Raw genomic sequence first — 20128 nt, 5'->3', positions numbered from 1 at the left:
CTAAATATCTTCCTTAAACATCTCCTGGCAAGAAGCTTTTAAAAAGCTACCATTTTTCTGTGGTACATCAAAACCTCACTGAGTTAACTGCTGCTCTAGAGCCCACAAGAGGAACTAACTTAAAAAAAAATCTGTTCCCAGAACAGTTGTGTATTCATAGACAATTAAGTCCAGAAGAGACCATTGTGATCATCATGTCTGAACCTTTTCATACAAACCTGTGTGAAATTCACACACTGTCCTGGTGACACCAAGGAAATATGGGGCAGAGCGACTTTCTGTTGCTTTTGAAAATTGCTTAGAGGATGGGAAACTGCCCCTATTGGAAAGGACAGCAGAGCAAGCTGGAAACTGGCACTTTATATTTGACCCAAGTGGAAGAGGGAGGGAAAAACTCATTAATTTTCTGGAGGTGGCCTTGATTGTTCTCCAGGAGTAAAAGGGCCTTTTCCCATGAGCATCACTTTATGCTCATGTCAATTAATTTCTTTCTGTTCCAGTTGGAGAAGAGGTACCATGAGGAAGCCAATATAATCTTTGAGCAGCAAGATGAATAGCCTGTTTCTGTGTCCCCCGTTAGATTACTGCTCAGCTCTTGAATTTGATGCCTTCATTAGTAACTGCTACACTATCCCATTTGATTTGAAAGCTGCCTAATCAAGGGAAATAATCATGGAACAAAGGCCTTTGGGTTCCAATAGAATCCATTAAGCCCTAATTGTGATACAAAGTACCAGGGATGCAACAGCATTGAAATAATCTCACACACACTTGCTATGTGTGAATGTAAATGCATTTGATTGTTTTTGGGCAGATGACAAAATGCACTGTGACAGGGCAGCTCTTATCTAAGACAACCATGTCAAGAGGGTGTGGGCCATGTTCCTAGGAATAGCTATTCCTACTGATGTGGACCGTGTGCATGCAAAGTGACTTCTGACTGACAGCATGCAGACATCCCTCCTGCTGAGCCGTCAATTTACATATCACCCCAGTTTTATAATATTCATATTTTTTTGCCCAAATGCTTACAAAAAACAGACCGCCAGAAATATTTTCAGGATTTGTATACATTTTAGTGCCATTGGAAACAATACAATAAGTTCTGTTATAAATAAGATTTCTGAAAATGTCTGTAACCAATTTGAAGTGTTAGTATGAAAATACCTCATATTTTAAAACTGCCCCAGATGAATCCATTAGGATCTGGGTAGAGGATTATATAAAACAAATACTGCAGAATACTTGCGGAATGAATGATGTAAATGTAGAAAGTGGACATGAACAGTTCCCCTCTAAGCTGTGGGGCAGTACAGCTTCACAGGTGATTAATCGGCCCTGCCCAGTCCGTCAGCTCCATGCAAAGAGCCCTGAGCCTCTGGCTAGGTGGGGCGGATTAATCACCTGTGTAGCTGTGCTGCTTAGAGGGAATACTGGACATGATCCTTTCCCAAGCACTTGGAATGTGTAGAAATAAGAAAGTTACCTACAATTTGATTTTGTTTTATCAGGATTTTTCAATAAGAGGTTAAGACCATTTTGTAAATTGGTGGGATATAGCAGAAATTGGGGGGAGGGATAGCTCAGTGGTTTGAGCATTGGCCTGCTAAACCCAGGGTTGTGAGTTCAATCCCTGCAGAGGCCATTTAGGGATTTGGGGCAAAACTTTGTTAGGGATGGTACTTGGTCCTGCTGTGAAGGCAGGGGACTGGACTTGATGACCTTTCAAGGTCCCTTCCAGTTCTAGGAGATAGGCAATCTTAATTAATTAATAGAAAAAGAAAATGTTGTAAGGAAAGTGTTTTACTCAAGGGTTAAATGTTTTAGAATTGGGAAGTGAACTTAACACAGTTTGAGATTTCAGTCCATTCCCTTCATACCCAGTTGGGGAGCCTTGCCTTCCCAAAGACCTTTCCACTTATCCATGTACGTTCAAACCTTCCTTTGAACACCTGTGTAAGGAGAGTTGGAAGCTGCCTTTGGCCTTTGCGGAGCAGGTACCCTGTCATGCTCTCCTATAGTTTAAACTTTGACAGCCATCTACGATAAGACTTCTCAATTTTCAGACAATGTAAACCAGTTCTCTTAGCGCTGATTTCCAGACTAGCTAATAGCACCTGTGATGTGGCAGCCAGAGTTGCAGCTGGAAGTTGGAGTTGGTGCATGTTATGATTTTTTTTAAACCCAAAATGCTATTTTTGCTTAGTATTTTGGCCATGTTTTATTTTTGGTTAATTTATTTGCATGTCTTAACCCCCCAGAGAGTTGCCTATACCTTTCCAAAGTTTTCCATTCCACGTTCATGCAGCAGTGTGACAGCAGCATCTGTCCGTGTGTATGTGTCTGGCATTTTCTGATATGAACACTAACCTTTCCGGTTGTGAGCAGTGCTTAGTTTTCAGTTGACACTTTAACACTTTCTGTTTTGTGCTTGCAGCGCTTCCTAGCCATGGGGTCCAGCACCAGCTATTGTTTAATGCTGTCTGTTTTTTTTAATATATTCATTGTCTCTTTCTATGGCTCAATTGATTTGTGGCGCCTCCAAAGAATAGTGTCTCTACCTTCTTTAACACTAGAACTAGGGGTGGGGGGTAAACAAATTCTGTGTCCTAATCACTTTTTTGGCTACTGATGCCTGAGGCTGTCATTATTAGCCCTGTGCTGCAAGAGATTCTCCTTCACCTCTACTGTTAGTATCCTCATTGATCCACACTGAGCATGCTCACAAAACTTCTCCCAACAAGAGAATATATTTCTGTGGCATTATTGCCTCATCAGGTTTCTTGGTGTGTAATAAAGGTCAGTGGTTGCCCTTCGTTTGTGGCAGACTGGTGGTAGACAATATCAAGATTTGGGCTGATCACAAGTACTTGCTTTCATGCAGCAGGGATTGTTGTCTTAAACCGAACTTGGACACAAGATGCTTAACTCAAAGTATTCCTGAAGGAATGATTCCTGGTCTTCTTTCTCAGTTGATTTGACCTTCTCCCCCCACCTCCATTCCTTCCAAGGCTTATGAAAGCTGATCACACAGTGCTTGATTTGGGTTCTGCCTTCTCAAGTAAGAAGTAAGCCACAGATTTGGATAAGCCATTGCATTGGCACATCATCTGGAACCCTGTTTGGGGTTTCAGTGTGTATACTGAGCATGCTCACTGTTGCCCATTATAATCTCACGGGGTTGCAATGACTAGCACTGGTGGAGGGCTGCTGGTGGTTTTTTTTTCTCTCACTCATTTCCTAGGTCTTCTTGTTTCTTCTCTGTGTGGCTCTGGTGACAGGAACGATCCGGAAGGCTCAGAACCTTCTGAAACAATATTCTCAGCATGGTCTAGATGGGAAAAAGGGGGCCTCTAACCTCATTCCTATGGAAGGTAATCACATCTCTCACTCTTTCACCCTTGGATCTTCACTATGTATCAGATCTGTTTCCTCAGGCAGGGCTCCCATTAGCTCAGAGCTTCACTGTACAGATAGTGTTAGTCTTTATCCTGTGGAGGTCCTGGATAACTTGACAAAGGAGCTACACTGGTTAAAAAGTCTTAGGACTTCAAACGTGGTAGAAAATAAAAGAATGGAACATTAAAACCAGGGTAACAAGCCATTCTTCAGCTGGCTCTGTAAGGTCATGGGCCAGCTGATCTTAGACAAGTCAATCCGTTATACAGTCGGCTGGCTAAGGGAAGCTCTGCTCTGTCTTTTAGTGACATTCCCTTGGTATTTCTGTCTTTGTTTCACTTTGCCTGAACTTTAAGAAGGCTTTAAATTAGTATTGGCCCTTCCAACCCTGATAAGGATGTGTCAGACCAGATCCGGCCCAAGATCCAGTTTGCTGCCCTCCTTCTCACAAGAGGCCTGCTCAAAAGGGAGTGACAAGCAAATTTGCCCCTGCATCCTGAAATGTCACCCCAGGCTCTGCTATATGCTTGGAGATTTGAACAAGATGGGCAAGCAGAGAGATCACTTGCTGTAAAATATCTCTGGGATCTTTTAATTCCTGTAATGATAAAGAGATCCGCTTTAAGGAAATGATTGCAACTTCATCAGTCTATAGATATTTTCACTTACATTTTAGTTCACAAAACTATAAAGAGGATCTCAGTAACTACAATTATCCTTTCAAAAACACTCCCCAAATACACAATGGGAGAAGTGCCTGTCTGAGATCCGGTACCCAACAGCCTGCGTGCAAATTGGATTCCTCATGCCCACTGTCCCATCTAGTGCTTGTGCCAAGAGGTTTGAAGGGCATCTTGGGCTTGGCAAATGACATGTCTGGTTCACATTTCCTGTCAGGCTTCAAAGGGCTATGGTGCCCACAGAGGGTATGTGGGTGGGGCCTTCCAGGACAGCATGTGTGTATAGATTTCTGACAGACTGAATAAACCAGCCTTCCGGCCTGCGTGAGCATCCATGCTGTAACCACCCTGGATAAACCAAGCCTTCTGTTTGTGCCGGCTGACATCTCACTAGGTCATGAGCATGATTTACGAGTTAAACACCTTTCCGATACCCTGAACGACAAGCATGGGCCAGCTGCTGGTAAGTACCGCGTCGTAATAACAAGCTGACTAATGTTCCTCCTTTTCAGCTTGTTTTGCAGAGTCTCTTAGCCAGTGACTTTCCTTCCACATGGGCAGTCATGGAGCATGGCCTGTCTCTGATTATGAAGCTTTTGCTTTTGTGCATTCAATGGAACTTGTTCCTACTAGTCATGTATGTCCCCCCTAAAGTAGAGGTGCCCATACTTTGTCAAACCATAGATTATCAGCTGTCTGGATGACCTTTCCTGTCTCATAGCAAATGGAAGAGATTGCAGCTGCTGGCTTCCTCGGAGCCAACAGACTGTGTCTTAGCATGCAGCATTCCATTTCAGTCCTTTCTAATCTATAAACCAAAATTTTAGAATTGTGTGTCATGTTTGTGCCAGACTTTGAGCATGCTTGTTAAAGGCTAAACTAAGGAACTTCCATCAGTATGATGGAGCGATTCTGTTTCCATCACAAGCCACTGATATTGAATAGAAAAGGAGCAATGTATGGTAGAAACCAACCCCGCTCCAGTTTTCTTGCTGTGTAGCAGCTACAGGTAGACTCCTCAAATAACAAACGATTTAAGAGTTCCTGCTTGTTCTGTTTGCACATCTATCCTCCTGACAAATCTCATGCATGATTATTCTGACATTCCAAGACCATGAGATTTCAGTGTCCTCCTGCGCTCCAGTGCTAAGTTGTTCTCCATGGGGAATAGACGTCATGCAGGAAAGCGTTGTATTCCCAGAACTGCTGATTCAGAATGGCAGTAGTTCATCAGCACATTAGGGGGAAACCAGTAAACTAACTAAAATAAACTAGAGATGGTGTTGAATAATTCACTGCAACTTTCTCATCCCTTCCCAGTTTGTTCCAACCCCTAATACATTCAGTCACAAACCTGCAGTCCTGGTAGCAAACATTTCCCCTGCTAGCTTTGTTGTGGTGCTGGAGAGAGCAAGTGGCACCCCTCAGTTCTCATTTCCGGAGCTGGAGACCTCCATACACACTCATTACTGGGGTGTGTGCAACTTTCAGGAGTAAATCTTACAGGGCGGGATTTGTAGCAGCCTTGGGATCTGCGCTCAGACAGGTCACATTTTCACTTTAAAATCATATGCAATATCTGAACGGTCTGCTCCAGAGGAAAACCCAAAACCTGTATGTATGTAAACCAGAGTCTCAGAATGAGAAATGTCCTTGGTGAGATCAGTCCAGCCCTGGAGGGAACAGTTAAATCCTGGCTCTCATAAACTTGTGCTGTTCCCACAGGGAGGGATGACATGTTGGACATCGAGATTGATGCGTATATTCACTGTGTTAGCACCTTTGTGAAACTGGCCCAGAGCGAGTACCAGCTCCTTACAGAAATCATCCCAGAGCACCACCAGAAGAAGACCTTTGACTCCCTCATTCAGGTTTCTTAAGCTCATCATTTTGGTTTGATTTGTACTGTATTGTCTAGTTTGCAAAACCATTCCCTGCCTACTTCCCTCCACTAACCTAGTGCTTCCTGAGTTGAAGACACATCCCCCTGTTTCCGGTGGTTGTTTTGTAGGAATCCCTGGATAACCTGATGATAGAGGGAGATAACATTGTCTCAGCAGCCCGGAAGGCCATCATTCGGCATGACTATTCAGCTGTGCTCACCATCTTTCCCATCCTCAGGCACCTGAAGCAGATGAAGCCAGAGTTTGATCAAGTCTTGCAAGTAGGTGGTAACTGGAGAAGATCCTGCAGTTTTGCCTGTAGTGCTTCTTAAGGGACTTTACAATAGCCACAAATATTAAAACTTTAGAACAGGACCCAGCTAGCCATGTGGTTGTTCTCACTATCATGCAGTAGACCCATTCCGTGAGCCAGTACACTCTATCTTTGGAGAATCCTGCTCGGTAACAGATCTCTCCAGTTCAAGAAAAATTTCCTCACTGTCAGGGTGGTTAAATGCTGGAATAAGTTGCCTAGGGAGATTGTGGAATCTCCTTCTCTGGAGATATTTAAGAGCAGGTTAGATAGACACCTATCAGGGATGGTCTAGACAGTGCTTGGTCCTGCCATGAGGGCAGAGGACTGGATTTGATGACCTCTTGAAGTCCCTTCCAGTTCTATGATTCTAAGTAATAATTTGGCACTTGGATACCAAGTGATTGGATACGTCCAAGTTCTTATACCAAGCCTGAGGTAGTTAATCTCCAGTACCACTGAATCTAGTTAAAAAAGTGCTCTTAAGGATGTCTTGTCATGTCATCAGATAGGTTAATTGTTCTGAAGAAGGGCCTAGCAGACGATGGTGTTAACCACACGTTCTTTTAGGTCAGAGTTTAGTGGATTCATCTCATTTGTAACTGCTGTAATTGGGTTTAAAAACTCCAGTGGACTACTTTCCTGTAAAAAGGCTTTGCAGGCACCAGAAATGGTGTCCAGCTTTGGTGAGGTTCCTTTCCATTAGGTTCAGATGTTTGACTGGTCAGTTTCAGCAGAGTCCGTCTTTTCAAAGGATCTTCCTTTAGTCCTGCATGGTTGGAGGTTGGTGGCCACGATGTGCTGCCTTGTGGCTGCAAGTGTTTCAAGAGAGGAAATAATTTATTAGATGGGGATTCGGCTCTGGGCTCACTTGGGACTTTCTCCTCTGTTGCCAGCTGAACCAGTCTGTGGCATTTCTGTGAGAATCTAGGGTTTTCACCCACTGTTAACTAGCCTGTAAATATTCTTCCAGCGAAGTCCAACCACTGAGAGAATTGAGATTGAAATGCTCTGAGGGATGTAGGAGAGGTCAACTAGTGGGTGAAAAGGCAGGTGGTGACAGCCAACTTCATTGTATCATCTTATGCTATGCACTGGGCCATTCCAGGGCACTGCAGCCAGCACAAAGAACAAGCTTCCAGGGCTGATCACCTCCATGGAGACCACAGGTGCAAAAGCGCTGGAGGACTTTGCAGACAACATTAAGGTAACTTCCCCTCTACTGCTCTCTTCTTCAGTAGCCCAAGAGACTTGCCCGGCTGAACTGTACAAATGTTATATTCATGAACAATGACCTGAGTTCAGCTTCCTGTTTTTTCTGCAAAGTGGCAATCATGTCAACATTTTAGTAGTGCAGGAGTGGCATTGTCTTCAGCATCAGTAGCAAAAGAAATGGAGAGTGCTGACTTGTTAGGAGGAATAGATATTTTCCATCCCTTATTTTGAAATGTATTTATAACTAGAAGATTTACCTGGCATTGCTGCGGTCCTTAACTCAGATAAGTTTTGTTTTTCTTCATTTAAATCATTGTTCTGGGATGGGGCAAGGGATGAGGGGTTCAATATGCAGGCTGCCCCAGAGAGAGGCAGGTGCTATCTCACTGCAGCAGCTTGGGGCCAGATGAAAAGCGCCTGGCCATGGCTGCTGCACCTGCAGCAAGCGCAGCTGGGGGAAGAGGTGCATGTTTCCCAGCTATGGCACAAATGGACACACACACAAACAGACAGACTCTGAACTATATAGTAGACAGTTGTCCCTTTCTCCATCCCTGCCCTCTGTTGGCCCAATGGGTTATAGCTGTCCCAGTCCCCATCTCTAGCCCCTTCGTGCCCCCCTTGTGGTCATTCTGCAGTGTGATGGACCCTCCTGCCAGACCGTTCCATTTTATGACAATCAATCAAATTCCAGGCACATCCCATTCTCCTGGCACAACCAAACCCTGACCTTGCCTTAAGTTATGATAAGAAGAAGCTGCATACCAAATTTGGTGGTCCTAGCTCTTACCACTTAGGAGGAGTTCTTGAACAAATGGATTCATGCATGGACAGACACACACATTTCTAAAATATATAGTAAAAGAAGATTAAGGCTGCACTTAATGCAGTTCTCTATTTAATGTCCCTAATGCACAATACTGCAATCCATTTTACAGGGAAAGGTAAAGCTGCACGTACTTCTTGAAAATGATCTGCGATCTAATCACCTTGTTTAAAAAAAATTGAATTAAATTTACATGCACCAAACTTAGAAACTGTCTCCAGCTAAAGGGAGATTTCTTGCTAAATTAATCCATAAGCTAGTGAGTGAACCTAACTTATGACCATAAGAGAATTTTAAATGTATGTGCATGTTTCAGAACAAGCAGGCTGTGCTTTAGTCTTTTTCTGCGTTAGCTATAAACTGCTTTGAAGTTGTATCCTGTGATCAGCATTAGATGGAGCTGTGAGCATTTGGGTTAGGACAGTACTGCGGGAGGTTTGAAAAACAACCTTGTAAATATACTTGCCTGAGGAGCAGTGTTTGATTTTTACTTGCATTAAATGTTCTATCTGTATCTTTTTCTCCTCCCTTAAAAGAATGATCCAGACAAGGAATATAACATGCCAAAAGATGGGACTGTTCACGAACTCACCAGCAATGTAAGTGGCAATGATTGAAAACATCTATTGGTAAAATCCATTCCTCTCTTCCTGCTAACATCAGTTCCCTAGGAGACCAATATCTGCTTCAATAGAAGCAACAGGGGACTTGTGTGTGGTTAAATTTGGCTATCTTTCGTTTCGGTAGAGCAATTACTTGTCTTCCTTTGGGAGATTAGGTTTTGTGCTTTCTACATTCCTGCCTTTGTTTCTTCCCCACAGCATTAGGATAGTGTGCTGCTTCCCTACAGCATTAGGTAGTGTGTGGGGGAGGGCTCAATTAAAAGTTTTTATGTATCCCACCAGACCTGGGGATCTGAACTTTTTTTTTTTTTTTAATATGAAGCTATACCTATCTCATGGAACTGGAAGGGACTTTTAGATGTCAAGTCCAATCCCCTGCCCTTGCGGCAGGGCCAAGTACCATCCCTGACAGATTTGCCCCAGATCCCTAAATGGTCCCCTCAAGGATTGAGCTCACAACTCTGGGTTTAGTAGGCCAATGCTCAAACCAGTGAGCTATCCCTCCTCCCCTACAATATTTGGACACTGCACAGATACAACATATATTTATCCAGTAGTGTGGAAAATGCTGTTTTATTGCTAAAGAGGATGGTAACTGTTAGTATGTGGATGGGAGACTTCCAGGAAAAACGGAATTGTAGGATATAGTGATTCACTAGGTAGATCTCTTCCCTAAAAGTTGTTAGAGAACTAGTGTCTCTGCCTGATGTTAGAGGGCCCTGTGCTGCTGCTGTAGATGCAATGAAACCAACTCCCTGATCTCTTTTATGAAGTAATTATCAAATGGTAATAGAAGGGGAGGTGAACTGAAGTATTTTGGCCAAAATCCAGCTGTAGCTACATACGTTTGCTAAAAATGAAATACACTTCACTTAAAATGAAATACTCTTTCTCTTCAGTTCCAGTACTAAACTGTGGTGTTGCTATGTACTGTTGGTCAGGTGCTGTCTTTCACCCTGGAGGTGACTGCATTTCCAGTGAGCTTTGTATAGTTGGTACCTGTGTAGGTTTATAAAGTGCTTTGAGATCCTGTTGGATGAAAGATACACAATATTATTAAATGCCACTTGAAATGAATGCACTGCTGCTTCTTGCAGGTTTGTAGGCACAGGCATCTTTGTTGCATATAGGAATGGAGGATAAGAAACCGAATGGGAATTATGTTTGACCTTTCCGCTCTATTCCTCCCTCTTTTGCAGGCCATTCTCTTCCTGCAACAGTTGCTGGATTTTCAGGAGACTGCAGGCGCCATGCTAGCATCCCAAGGTACATGCATGGGACTCTGTTTCCCACGCTATTTGAGCCATTTTCCTTATGATTAAACCTCCTTAACAAGAACTCTCATTAGCATGCCAGCTTCCCCTCTGCCAGTGAGCTATTCCCTGTGCTCTGCCATGACACAGAGATGGCTGCCTGGAGATCTCAAGAAGATTTGCAGTTTGTTCCCTTTTTGCCTTCCAGATGTGCATGTGGGAGCACATCTAGATAACCTTTACTCTCTAGCTAACAGATGGCCTGTCCTAGAAAGCATAGGCAAGGCAGATCCATGAAGATCTAATCTACAGTGAATAATAGAATAGTAGTTTATCCAGGGGAGTTCCTGTTAATGAGGTTTGACTACGAGGAATCAGTTTTACCTGTCACGTTCACATTATACCCCATCATACAGTCATCTCTCATTAACAGCACTCAAACTGTTCACATCTGTGTCTAATCCATCTCAGCATCTGTTTCCTCAGCATACCATCATTTCCTCCTCCACTCTAACACTTGCCCTCTTTACCTGCTAAACTATATGCATGGCAAGATACACCTGTGGAGTTAACTCTTCCATTGACTAAGGGGATGGTGCAAATTCAGTTTTCTTGGGTGCTTTCCTAAAAATTGAGGCCCACAAAATTTACTAAATGGATGGAAAAACAGCGAGAAGTCCTCTGGCACCTTATAGGCTAACAGATGCATCTGACGAAGTGGGTCTTCGTCCACCAAAGCTTATGTTCCAATAAATCTTTTAGTCTATAAGGTGCCACAGGACTTCTCATTGTTTATGGAGATTCAGACTAACATGGCTACCCCCTAATACTTTTCACCATAAATGGATGGAAAGTACCACTTTGCCACAGAGAAAACCTTTAACATGGTTCATTTATTGAAATGCCTGGAAAACCATCAAAATGTAGCTCATTCTATTTTTAAATATAATTGTCCATTGGGTGTAGAAAGATGGTGGTGGTGGCAGTCAACAGCAAAAAACGCTGCTTTGGCCAGTTCTCACCATCTCTCTTCCTGCACTGAGCAATATCCAGGCAGACTGTCTCACCCAGAAATGCCACTTGTGTCCTAGAAAAAGCATGTAGCTTGCTTTAAAGGGAGGGAGCCAGAGCCACTCAGTTCTATTCAGCAGTGTCCAGTTTACTCGAGGGACCAAACCGACTGAAATAATTGACTTTAATGGGAGTTTGGTCAGGCCCTTTGCAACTTTTTTTTTAATCTTCTCAGGGTAATGGCAGCGTTGCGTTCTCCTTTACGCTAGTACTAAATATACATTTCCTCAATCTCCAGCACCATTTCTATGGGCTTGAAGTGAATCCTGCCTGCTCTGCCTTTAGCTCCTTGGCTGCTCTGTATTAATAACTGCTTTGTTCTTCTTGAAGAGATGGTGGTCTCTAACCTGTCTTTTTGCACTTTGCATTTCTTTCTCTCTCCTCCCTCCCCTTTTCTCTCTGCTCTGCTTTAAACCTTGTAGTTCTTGGGGACACATACAATATTCCTTTAGATCCCAGAGGTAAGCAGAGTTTGTGCATTACCCACTCAACCTGTTATATCACCTTTGACTATAGTTACATATTTCTGTTGATTCTTTGACCAATATTTAATTATTAAAAACTAGTTGTCTTTTTAAAATAACCCAGAAGCTCTGTGACTCAGTGGGAGAGGCAGTCAGTGTTGTCTTACAGTGAATATGTGGATGTAGCTGTTAACTTGCAAGGAGGATGCAATATTAGTTAAAATGGGATAAAGTCTGTATTGTTGCACTGAATTCTCTGTTATGCCTGATGGTGGACAGGCTTTTCCAGGGGGAGTTGACCCAGGTGGTCTGTCATACTGTCCTCTGCAGACCCAGCCCCTTTTCTGACAACTCCTCATGGCAGCAAACACCCTCTTTGTTTCACTGATGGCACCATCAGACCTATCTCCAAAAGCAATTTGCGATTTTGTTACAAACTCCTAAGGCTCCCAACCTTTCAAGCAAACTTGGTCTGGCTTATGGCCATGCATAATTCTGTGGGCCAAATTATCTGATGGTGGCCTCTGTTGGATTTTGTGCTCTCACGTATGCTTCCTAATCATGTGGCCCTCAGAAGATTACTCGTATGCTTTTAAAATGTTTGCACATCCGGCAATAGAATTTATATAAGACAACCCTATCACCTGTGTGGGTGGGATATGGAACAGTTCCTGTGCAGAGCCTGGGCTGCTGTATCAGCCCAAGTGGTGTTAGCTGAAACTATCCAGAGTGGTACTGTTTGTTTGAATTAATGTTGCAGGTACAGTACATACACTAAGTGCTTTCTGTTAACAAAAATAACTTCTCTGTCCCTTGGTTGAGAACATCTGGTCCTAAAAAAGAGCTTTTCTTACATTTAATTGCTCAATTTCTGATAAATAAAGTGTCTTCTCTATCTCAGATCCTATTCCCTTAATCTGAAAATGATGGTAAAGAAGGAATAGGTCTATCGTGTAGCATGGCTTCCTAGCAGTTAGTGCAAATACAGGGGTCAAACTGAGTGCAGTCTGTCCCTTCTTCTGAATAATGTGATGCATCGCTGTGGTGAGGAGAGGGAGTAATTTTCACTGATAGCTTGAATCTGGCATTATAAATTCATAGCAACAACAAAATGGCTTGTTTGAGTCGAGGCAGACTAACCAAAGCAGTTCTGTGAGGGGCATGTTAACTGGTTTAAGGTCCTTTTCCTTACAGAGACCAGCTCTTCAGCTAGCAGCTACAGTTCTGAATTTAACAGACGGCTGCTCAGCACCTACATCTGTGAGTACCATGCACAGCTCTCCTTTCTCCATACGTCTGCTTGTGCTCCGCAAGGCATGTTCTCCGGCGTAGCGTTTGGACTGGTCAGATGGGTGGCATAAGTAGGGCAGTTGGCGTTGCAGTTAGTTATTTGACTGGTATTTCTGGCCTGGGACCAAAGAGCCAGACTATTACTGAATTCAGCGCACAACAGATGGGGCATGTTGGCATTAGACTTGGTTGAAGTCAAAGAGAACTCCTGGGTGCAATGGGAGCTGTAGCTGTTCATGTCAGGGCCGAATTCGAGCCTCTACTGCTAATGGAATCAGTGGTTGCATGCAATGCACGGAGATGCCACTATAGAAATGGTGCAGTAGGGCATTAGCTCTTGAGGAGATCTCAGCTGCTCCTTGAAGGGAATGGTTGCATGAGAACTGGGAATTGTGTGCTGAAGCTATACATAGGACAGATGTGTGAAATGCACACAATTGCACACCTAATTTGTGTGCATGGTTATGATTATGCACACAAATTAAGCAGATTTGCATGTAGTAAATGTATGTTCAGTTGTGCACCTGAAGGTTTTGAAAATTGAACCCTGTATGTTGTTTTCTGTAATGACAAGATACTGTGGGTCATCATCTTCCAGTCTGGATTAAACAATGAGGTGTCCTGTGGCACCTTAGACTAACAACAAAAGCTCATGCCTAATAAATCTGTTAGTCTCCAAGATGCCGCCGGACTCCTCATTGTTTTTGCAGATACAGACTAACACGGCTACCCCGTAGTCTTGATTAAAAATCCTTTGTCCTCGAGTAATGTGTTTTTTCTCATTAAGGCAAAGTATTGGGCAACTTGCAACTAAATCTTCTCAGTAAATCCAAGGTTTATGAGGACCCAGCTTTGAGTGCCATCTTCCTGCATAACAACTACAATTACATTCTTAAATCCCTTGAAAAGTAAGTGCCTCTCTGGACAAATTCCTGTGCATTCCAAGTGGTCTGAATTTCACTGGTGTGTGGGTTTTAGGTTGCGAGGGTGATTTTCCCCCTCCCCCTTCTTAAAACTCCAATATGTTGAATGCATTTCCTCACTTGCTTATCTTCTGTGGTATTCCTCCCGCCTTTGAAACCGCCCTTTGAAGTCTTCCTTGCATTGCAGAGGACAGAGAAAAGTGAAAGCAGCAGTCAGGCCTTTGAGTGCAACAGATTCTTTCATCTTCTCAGCAGTAGGGATCCAGCGCTGGAAAGCATCCAGCTTGGAACAATTTCTGTGCCTTGGGTTGTGCATTCTGACTGCTGTCTCCCAAAAATGGGGGACTGTTAATTGAAAAGGGCCAAGGAGCCTTGCTTGTTGAAACCTCATCATCCAATTAGCATCAGTGGATTGGCAGGAGATGAGCTAGTTCAGGGGTGGGCAAGACAGCCTCTGCGGGCTTGCCAAGCTGCTTGATCCAACCTGGGGCCGCCCTGCCACTCCACTGAGCCCAGGCCAGTCGAGACCCAGGGACTGGGGAGCGCGTGAAGTTTCCTCTCCCAGATAGGGGTGTGCAATTTAAAACAGCTGGCAGTTCTCTCTAGACACCTCGTGCCCTAGCAGGGTAGGGGCACGGGATGAGAGACTTTGTGCGCTCCCCCAGGTCAATCAGAGTCTGCAGGCAGGTGAGCATGCCCCTTCTGGGGCAGCCGAGGGCCACTTCAGACATTTGTGAAGGGGCTCCCTTTTAAAAATTATTGCCCGCCCCTGAGCTAGTTTGTGGGTGTTTTGATAAGATCTTCTTCCTTCAACCAGGTCTGAGCTAATCCAGTTGGTGGCCGTGACTCAGAAAACAGCAGAGAGGTCTTACAGGGAGCACATTGAGCAGCAGATCCAGACCTACCAGCGCAGGTCAGCAGAGATCCTTTTTCTCTTTCCTTAGCCCTTATCATGGGTAGAGAGACAGTCAACTCCCTGAATAAACCTTAATGTCCAGGCCTAACTGAGTGGTGGGCGAGGACAGAATAAAAGGGAACCACAAACATCATGTGAACCTGTGGGTGTTCTGCATCAAAAAACTTAAAAATCTGTGCACAGTATTTTAAAATTCTGCAGTAAATTGTCAATAAATAAATGCAGAGGTCCCAACGTGGCAGTGAGGAGCACAGGCCACTGGCTACATGAAGGTGGAAGATCAGCCTACATGCACCCTGCACCCCTGGACGTGGAATCCGTGATGAGGCTACACCCACCCCTGGCAGAACAAGGCCTGGGCCTGCCCAAGAAGCTCCCTGGTCCCATGTCCCCTCTGTGCCAGTGCACCAGGTGTGGGATAGATAGGCCCAATCAGGCAGGTCTAAGTGTGGAGGGGGCTCAGTGTCAGGGGCTCCAGCAGTGAGATTGTGGGGGCAGTTCTAGAAGTGAAGGGGTCTGGATACACAGAGGCTCGTTATATGGGTTCCAGGTGCAGGGACAATGGCATTCTGCAGGCTTCCAGATGAAGGTTGCTGGGGCTCAGCACAGGGATCTGTGTCTTAGTGGGGGCATCTGTGTAGTAGGGGAGTGGAGGTTGGTAGGGTGAGGTTCTGGGTGGAGCCAGTTGGCAATCAGTGGTGTGAGGGTCTCAATGTGGTGCAGGGGGTTGGGTATGAGGATGGAGGTTTGAGTGCAGATCTGGGGGTCCTGAGGCAGCAGGTCTGGGTGCAGAGAGGCTCCAGATACAGAGATTGAGGTTCAGATGGGTGGGGTTAGGAATGGAGGGCTAGGTGGGATTGTGGATGTACCATGTAGGCTTAGCAGTGGAGTGTGGGTATGGGATGACCTGCATATATAGGGGTTGGGTGGATGGGGGAGCAGCTTCCCATACAATGAGCCCTCCTCTCAGAGCTGAGGAGCAGTGGGGATGGGCAGCAGAAGAGGATGCTGAGCTTCCTGCAGCTGAGGGAGGTTTCTGGGCATGGGTCTGACAAAGCCCCAGCCATTCCTTGCAGGGAAAAATGGAGCCCTGTCCTGTCCTGCCTTCAACCAGCTGGGACCAACAGCTGATCCCAGCTCAGGGTAGGAGCCACTGGCTGTTGTGTCCACAGCCCCATGATGATTAATCTCTCTGCATCCTGCTTCGGGTGCCTAAAACATACCTGCACTGCTGGAGTGTGGTGCATGACTTCTCTTGCAGCTTTCCTTTGCTTCCGCGTCAGTCATTTTTCTGTGAGAAAACCAAGAAATCTGTGGGAAACATGAATTCTGTGCACATGCAGTGGTGCAGAATTCCTCCAGGAATAATCATGATTTGAAAGAGTTTAGCATAGCATGGGAAGGGTTCATCATGGAAAGACATCTGAATATGTGTTGTAAAAATTGCCCACTTTTTAGTACTAAGGAGAGTGTGTACTAGACTATGAGATTCTTTGCTAGATAACCTATAGATGATGAGGGATAAACAATAAGAAAATATTGCAATACCTCTATATAAATCCATGGTACACCCATATCTTGAATACTGCATGTAGATCTAGTCACCTCATCTCAAAAAATATATCTTAGAATTGGAAAGGTACAGAGAAAGTCAAGAAAAGTGAGTAGGGGTGTGGGAAAGTTTCCACACAAGGAGAGATTAAAAAGATTGGGACTTTGCTGCTTGGAAGAGAAATGAACAAGATGGAATATGGTAGAAGTCTATAAAATCTCGACTGGTGTGGAGAAAGCAAGCAAGAAAGGCTACGTCTACACTGGCCCCTTTTCCGGAAGGGGCATGTTAATTTCACCTATTGTAGTAGGGAAATCCGCGGGGGATTTAAATATCCCCCGCGGCATTTAAATAAAAATGTCCGCCGCTTTTTTCCGGCTTTTAAAAAAGCCGGAAAAGAGCGTCTACACTGGCCCCGATCCTCCGGAAAAAGCACCCGGAATAAGAGCCTCCGGAAAAGGGCGCTTTTTCCGGAGGATCGGGGCCAGTGTAGACGCTCTTTTCCGGCTTTTTTAGAAGCCGGAAAAAAGCGGCGGACATTTTTATTTAAATGCCGCGGGGGATATTTAAATCCCCCGCGGATTTCCCTACTACGATAGGTGAAATTAACATGCCCCTTCCGGAAAAGGGGCCAGTGTAGACGAGCCCAAGGTGTTTACTCTTTCACATAACACGAGTCCTGAGGACATCTGAGAAAATTAATAGGCAGCAGATTTAAAACAATCAAAAGGAAGTACTTCTTCACATGATACGCACTCAACCTGTAAAACTCATTGCTAGGGGATGTTATGAAGGCCAAAACTATAATTGGGCTAGATAAGTTCATAGAGGATAGATTAGGGATCCAAGCCCATGCTCTGGGTGTCCCTCACTTGTTTGCCAGAAGCTGGGCATGAGTGACAGGAGATTGATGACTGAGTGAACTCTCAGCCTGTTCCGTTCATTTCCTCTGAAGCCCCTGGTGTTGGCCACTGTTGGAACCCAGGATAGTGGCCTGGGTGGACCATTGGTCTGACCCAGAATTGCTGTTATGTCTGTAATGCATCCACTTGTGTCAATTGCAGCTGGTTAAAAGTAACGGAATACATCTCAGAGAGAACCTTGCCTGTCTTTCAACCAGGAGTCAAGGTGAGGTGCTAAATAAGAATGAATTTTGGATAATGGAAATTGACCAAAGCATTTTGCCTACTCTGTGTAGATATATATTTTTAAAATCCAAGAGAACTTCTCTGGAAAGCAAAAGTACTACAAGAAGGCAGAGTTATATTGTGGAGAGTATACCGGATTGGGAATCAGGCTTGGGGCCCAGTCTCTGTTGTCATAGCTTTACAGTGTGACCTTGATCAAATTCCTTCACTGCTCAGTGCCTGAATATCTCTCTCTCAAACTGGGGCAGATGATGCTACTTCATCTTATGAAACTCTTGAGAGTCTGGCACAATAGCTGCTGTACATGCACAGTCAATTTTGTAACCTGTCTTGGCCAAAATTTCCCTATTAAATAATCTTTAGATGAGTGACATTCATTGAAACTGGGATTCTCTGCTCCCCGCCACGTTTACATCCCAGACTCCTAGCTAAAGCACGTAAGACAGACTTCCGGGAGAGAGTTGGGGTGGTAAGTGGGAGCCAGTGAATGAAAATAAAGATGGTGCCACAGATGTGGTAGGATTCCAAGGGTCTTGCAGAGACTGCTGAGGAATAGATCCTTTGGGTTTTCTCCTGAAAGCTGGTCAGTCCTGAAGGAGCGCTCATCTCTGTTGTTGGAGTAGGGTCCTGTAAGTTATGAGCTTCCAGGAATTTAGCAGAAATGTTGGCATTTATCCTGGGTGGGGTAAGTAACATCCCTCCTTCTCTCCTCACAGCTCAAGGATAAGGAGAGGCAGGTAATAAAGGAACGTTTTAAGGTAAGGAGACTCTGGGGGAGGGAGGGCAAGAGAACTCTCCCTGGATCAATGTAACCCTAAGCTGAGCTTGCCAGGCATAATGCACCATCTGAAACTTGGACACCGATGTGTCTAATTGTTTTCTCCTGCTTTAATGGAAAGGGTTTCAATGACGGCCTGGAGGAGCTATGTAAAATCCAGAAGGCCTGGGCCATCCCAGACACGGAGCAAAGGGACAAAATCCGCCAGGCCCAGAAAACCATTGTGAAAGAGACCTATGGTACCTTCTTAAACAGGTGACAATTCTTCTGCAGAAGCGGTGTCTCTCTCCAGGTTCCAGGGATACACTGAGTTTTCTTGGGCCCAGAGTAGACATGCAAAACTCAGGCAGCTCACTGCACTTTGGCTTTCCAAAGCCAGCTCCAGTATGAGCTTCTGTAAGCTGAGCTAGGCTGATATGGTTGTTCTTGGGTCACAGCATTCATGAATAGCCATGTTCTAGCTAATGCAAAACTGAGCTCCTTTGAGAAATCTCTTGATTTCAATGGAAATCCAGGAATGCCCGTTTGAACTAGCCCTGCTAGAATGGTATTCTTGCTATGAAGAGCTCTCCCCAGGTGTCTGTCATGCTCTCAAACAGAAGATGTGGGAGCTGGAATATTGTTTGGGAAGGGGCAGAAGAGGAGCAGCATCTGACTAGTGAAAAGGGAAGTCCCAGGGGCTGTGGCTTTGCAGTGTGTGCTGGGTGTCACACCAGAGTTGTTTTGCTTGCCCTCGGCAGGTATGGCAATGTGCCCTTCACCAAGAATCCTGAGAAATACATCAAATATCGAGTCGATCAGGTGGGCGAGATGATTGAGAAGCTGTTCGACACATCAGCATGAACCACTGACATTCTGGTATGCGCCCATCTGCAAGTCAGAACTTTCCTGGTCACTTCTACGCCTCCTTCCCTGCCCAATTTAGTGGGCTGGTGTTATTCTTGTATTTATCGGATTTATAAACATGAAAATACTCCTTCCTGTCTGCCTTTGCCTTTTTAAAGTGGATCACAGAGGAAGCTTTTAGATGACAGATGAAATATTCCAGAATGGTTTCTGTTATGCTTACGTGTCTACAGATGGGTACAGTTTCTCTCTCTGATGTGTGAGCTCTGTAAGTACTTATCTCCTCAGGGTGAAATCCTTGATCCTGCTGGAAAGTATATGCTATATTATGGCTTTGTCTGGCTCTTTAATGCACCTTTGATGTGATAAGAGAAGTGTGCATGATATCTCAGTTCTCCCTGAGGGATGCTATTGGATCTCGAAGGATTTTTCCATCATTGCACTAAAGTCCATATGTTGCAGACATTCTGTATTAGTCGCTGAGGAGTGGAGAGTGTTCCTTTGAGCTCAGCAGTGTTTCTCTTTCACTGGTAAGCCAGTCATTGCTAAGTGACTGGAGAATAGGGATGTTAAATTGTGGGTAATCAGCTAATCGAGTACTTGATTAGTCGATAAGGGGTGAAACTGCAGAGCCACAGTGGGCTTAGCTCCCGGCCCGCTGCAGCTCTGCCATTTCCCCCCTTATCGACTAATCGGCTCTTAATAGACTGGTGGCTCTTAATACTCTTAAAAAGCAGATACCGTCTCCTCAGAGCACTGGCTCCTGCTCCCCACTACCTTGCTGCCTCTCTCGGATAGAGGCAGCAAGGGGGAGGGAAGCGACTAGTCGAGTCATACATACTTATCGGGTAGTCGTCAATCACTTACATTCCTACTGAAGAACCATGTGCTATAGGGAATGTGGGTATTCTAATGGCATTTGTTACATAGTGGGAAATATTACAGATT

At 44.6% G+C, this 20128-nt stretch overlaps 1 protein-coding gene across 10 annotated transcripts in view; it reads left to right on the top strand.

The window, feature by feature from the left end:
* The window catches only part of EXOC7 (exocyst complex component 7), a 31520-nt gene extending 12210 nt beyond the window's left edge, over positions 1–19310 (top strand). For 2 of the 10 annotated variants that reach the window (XM_006136460.5, XM_006136459.5), the window contains 15 exons: positions 3282–3374; positions 4474–4542; positions 5805–5950; positions 6091–6243; positions 7384–7482; positions 8853–8915; positions 10139–10205; positions 11686–11724; positions 12922–12987; positions 13805–13925; positions 14758–14853; positions 17473–17536; positions 18273–18314; positions 18456–18589; positions 19075–19310. In XM_006136460.5, the coding sequence (XP_006136522.1) occupies positions 3282–3374; positions 4474–4542; positions 5805–5950; positions 6091–6243; positions 7384–7482; positions 8853–8915; positions 10139–10205; positions 11686–11724; positions 12922–12987; positions 13805–13925; positions 14758–14853; positions 17473–17536; positions 18273–18314; positions 18456–18589; positions 19075–19177 (1355 nt within the window). In that variant the 3' untranslated portion in view covers positions 19178–19310. The remainder of the gene's footprint in view (positions 1–3281; positions 3375–4473; positions 4543–5804; positions 5951–6090; positions 6244–7383; positions 7483–8852; positions 8916–10138; positions 10206–11685; positions 11725–12921; positions 12988–13804; positions 13926–14757; positions 14854–17472; positions 17537–18272; positions 18315–18455; positions 18590–19074) is intronic. The other 8 variants (XM_006136462.5, XM_006136461.5, XM_006136466.5 and 5 more) reach the window with 6 other exon arrangements.
* Positions 19311–20128: the final 818 nt, after the last annotated feature.

The sequence above is a fragment of the Pelodiscus sinensis genome, chromosome 20 (genome assembly GCF_052426305.1).
Source record: "Pelodiscus sinensis isolate ZL-2025 chromosome 20, ASM5242630v1, whole genome shotgun sequence".
NCBI classification, from domain to species: Eukaryota; Metazoa; Chordata; order Testudines; family Trionychidae; genus Pelodiscus; species Pelodiscus sinensis.
This window is presented reverse-complemented; position numbering and strand designations above follow the sequence as displayed.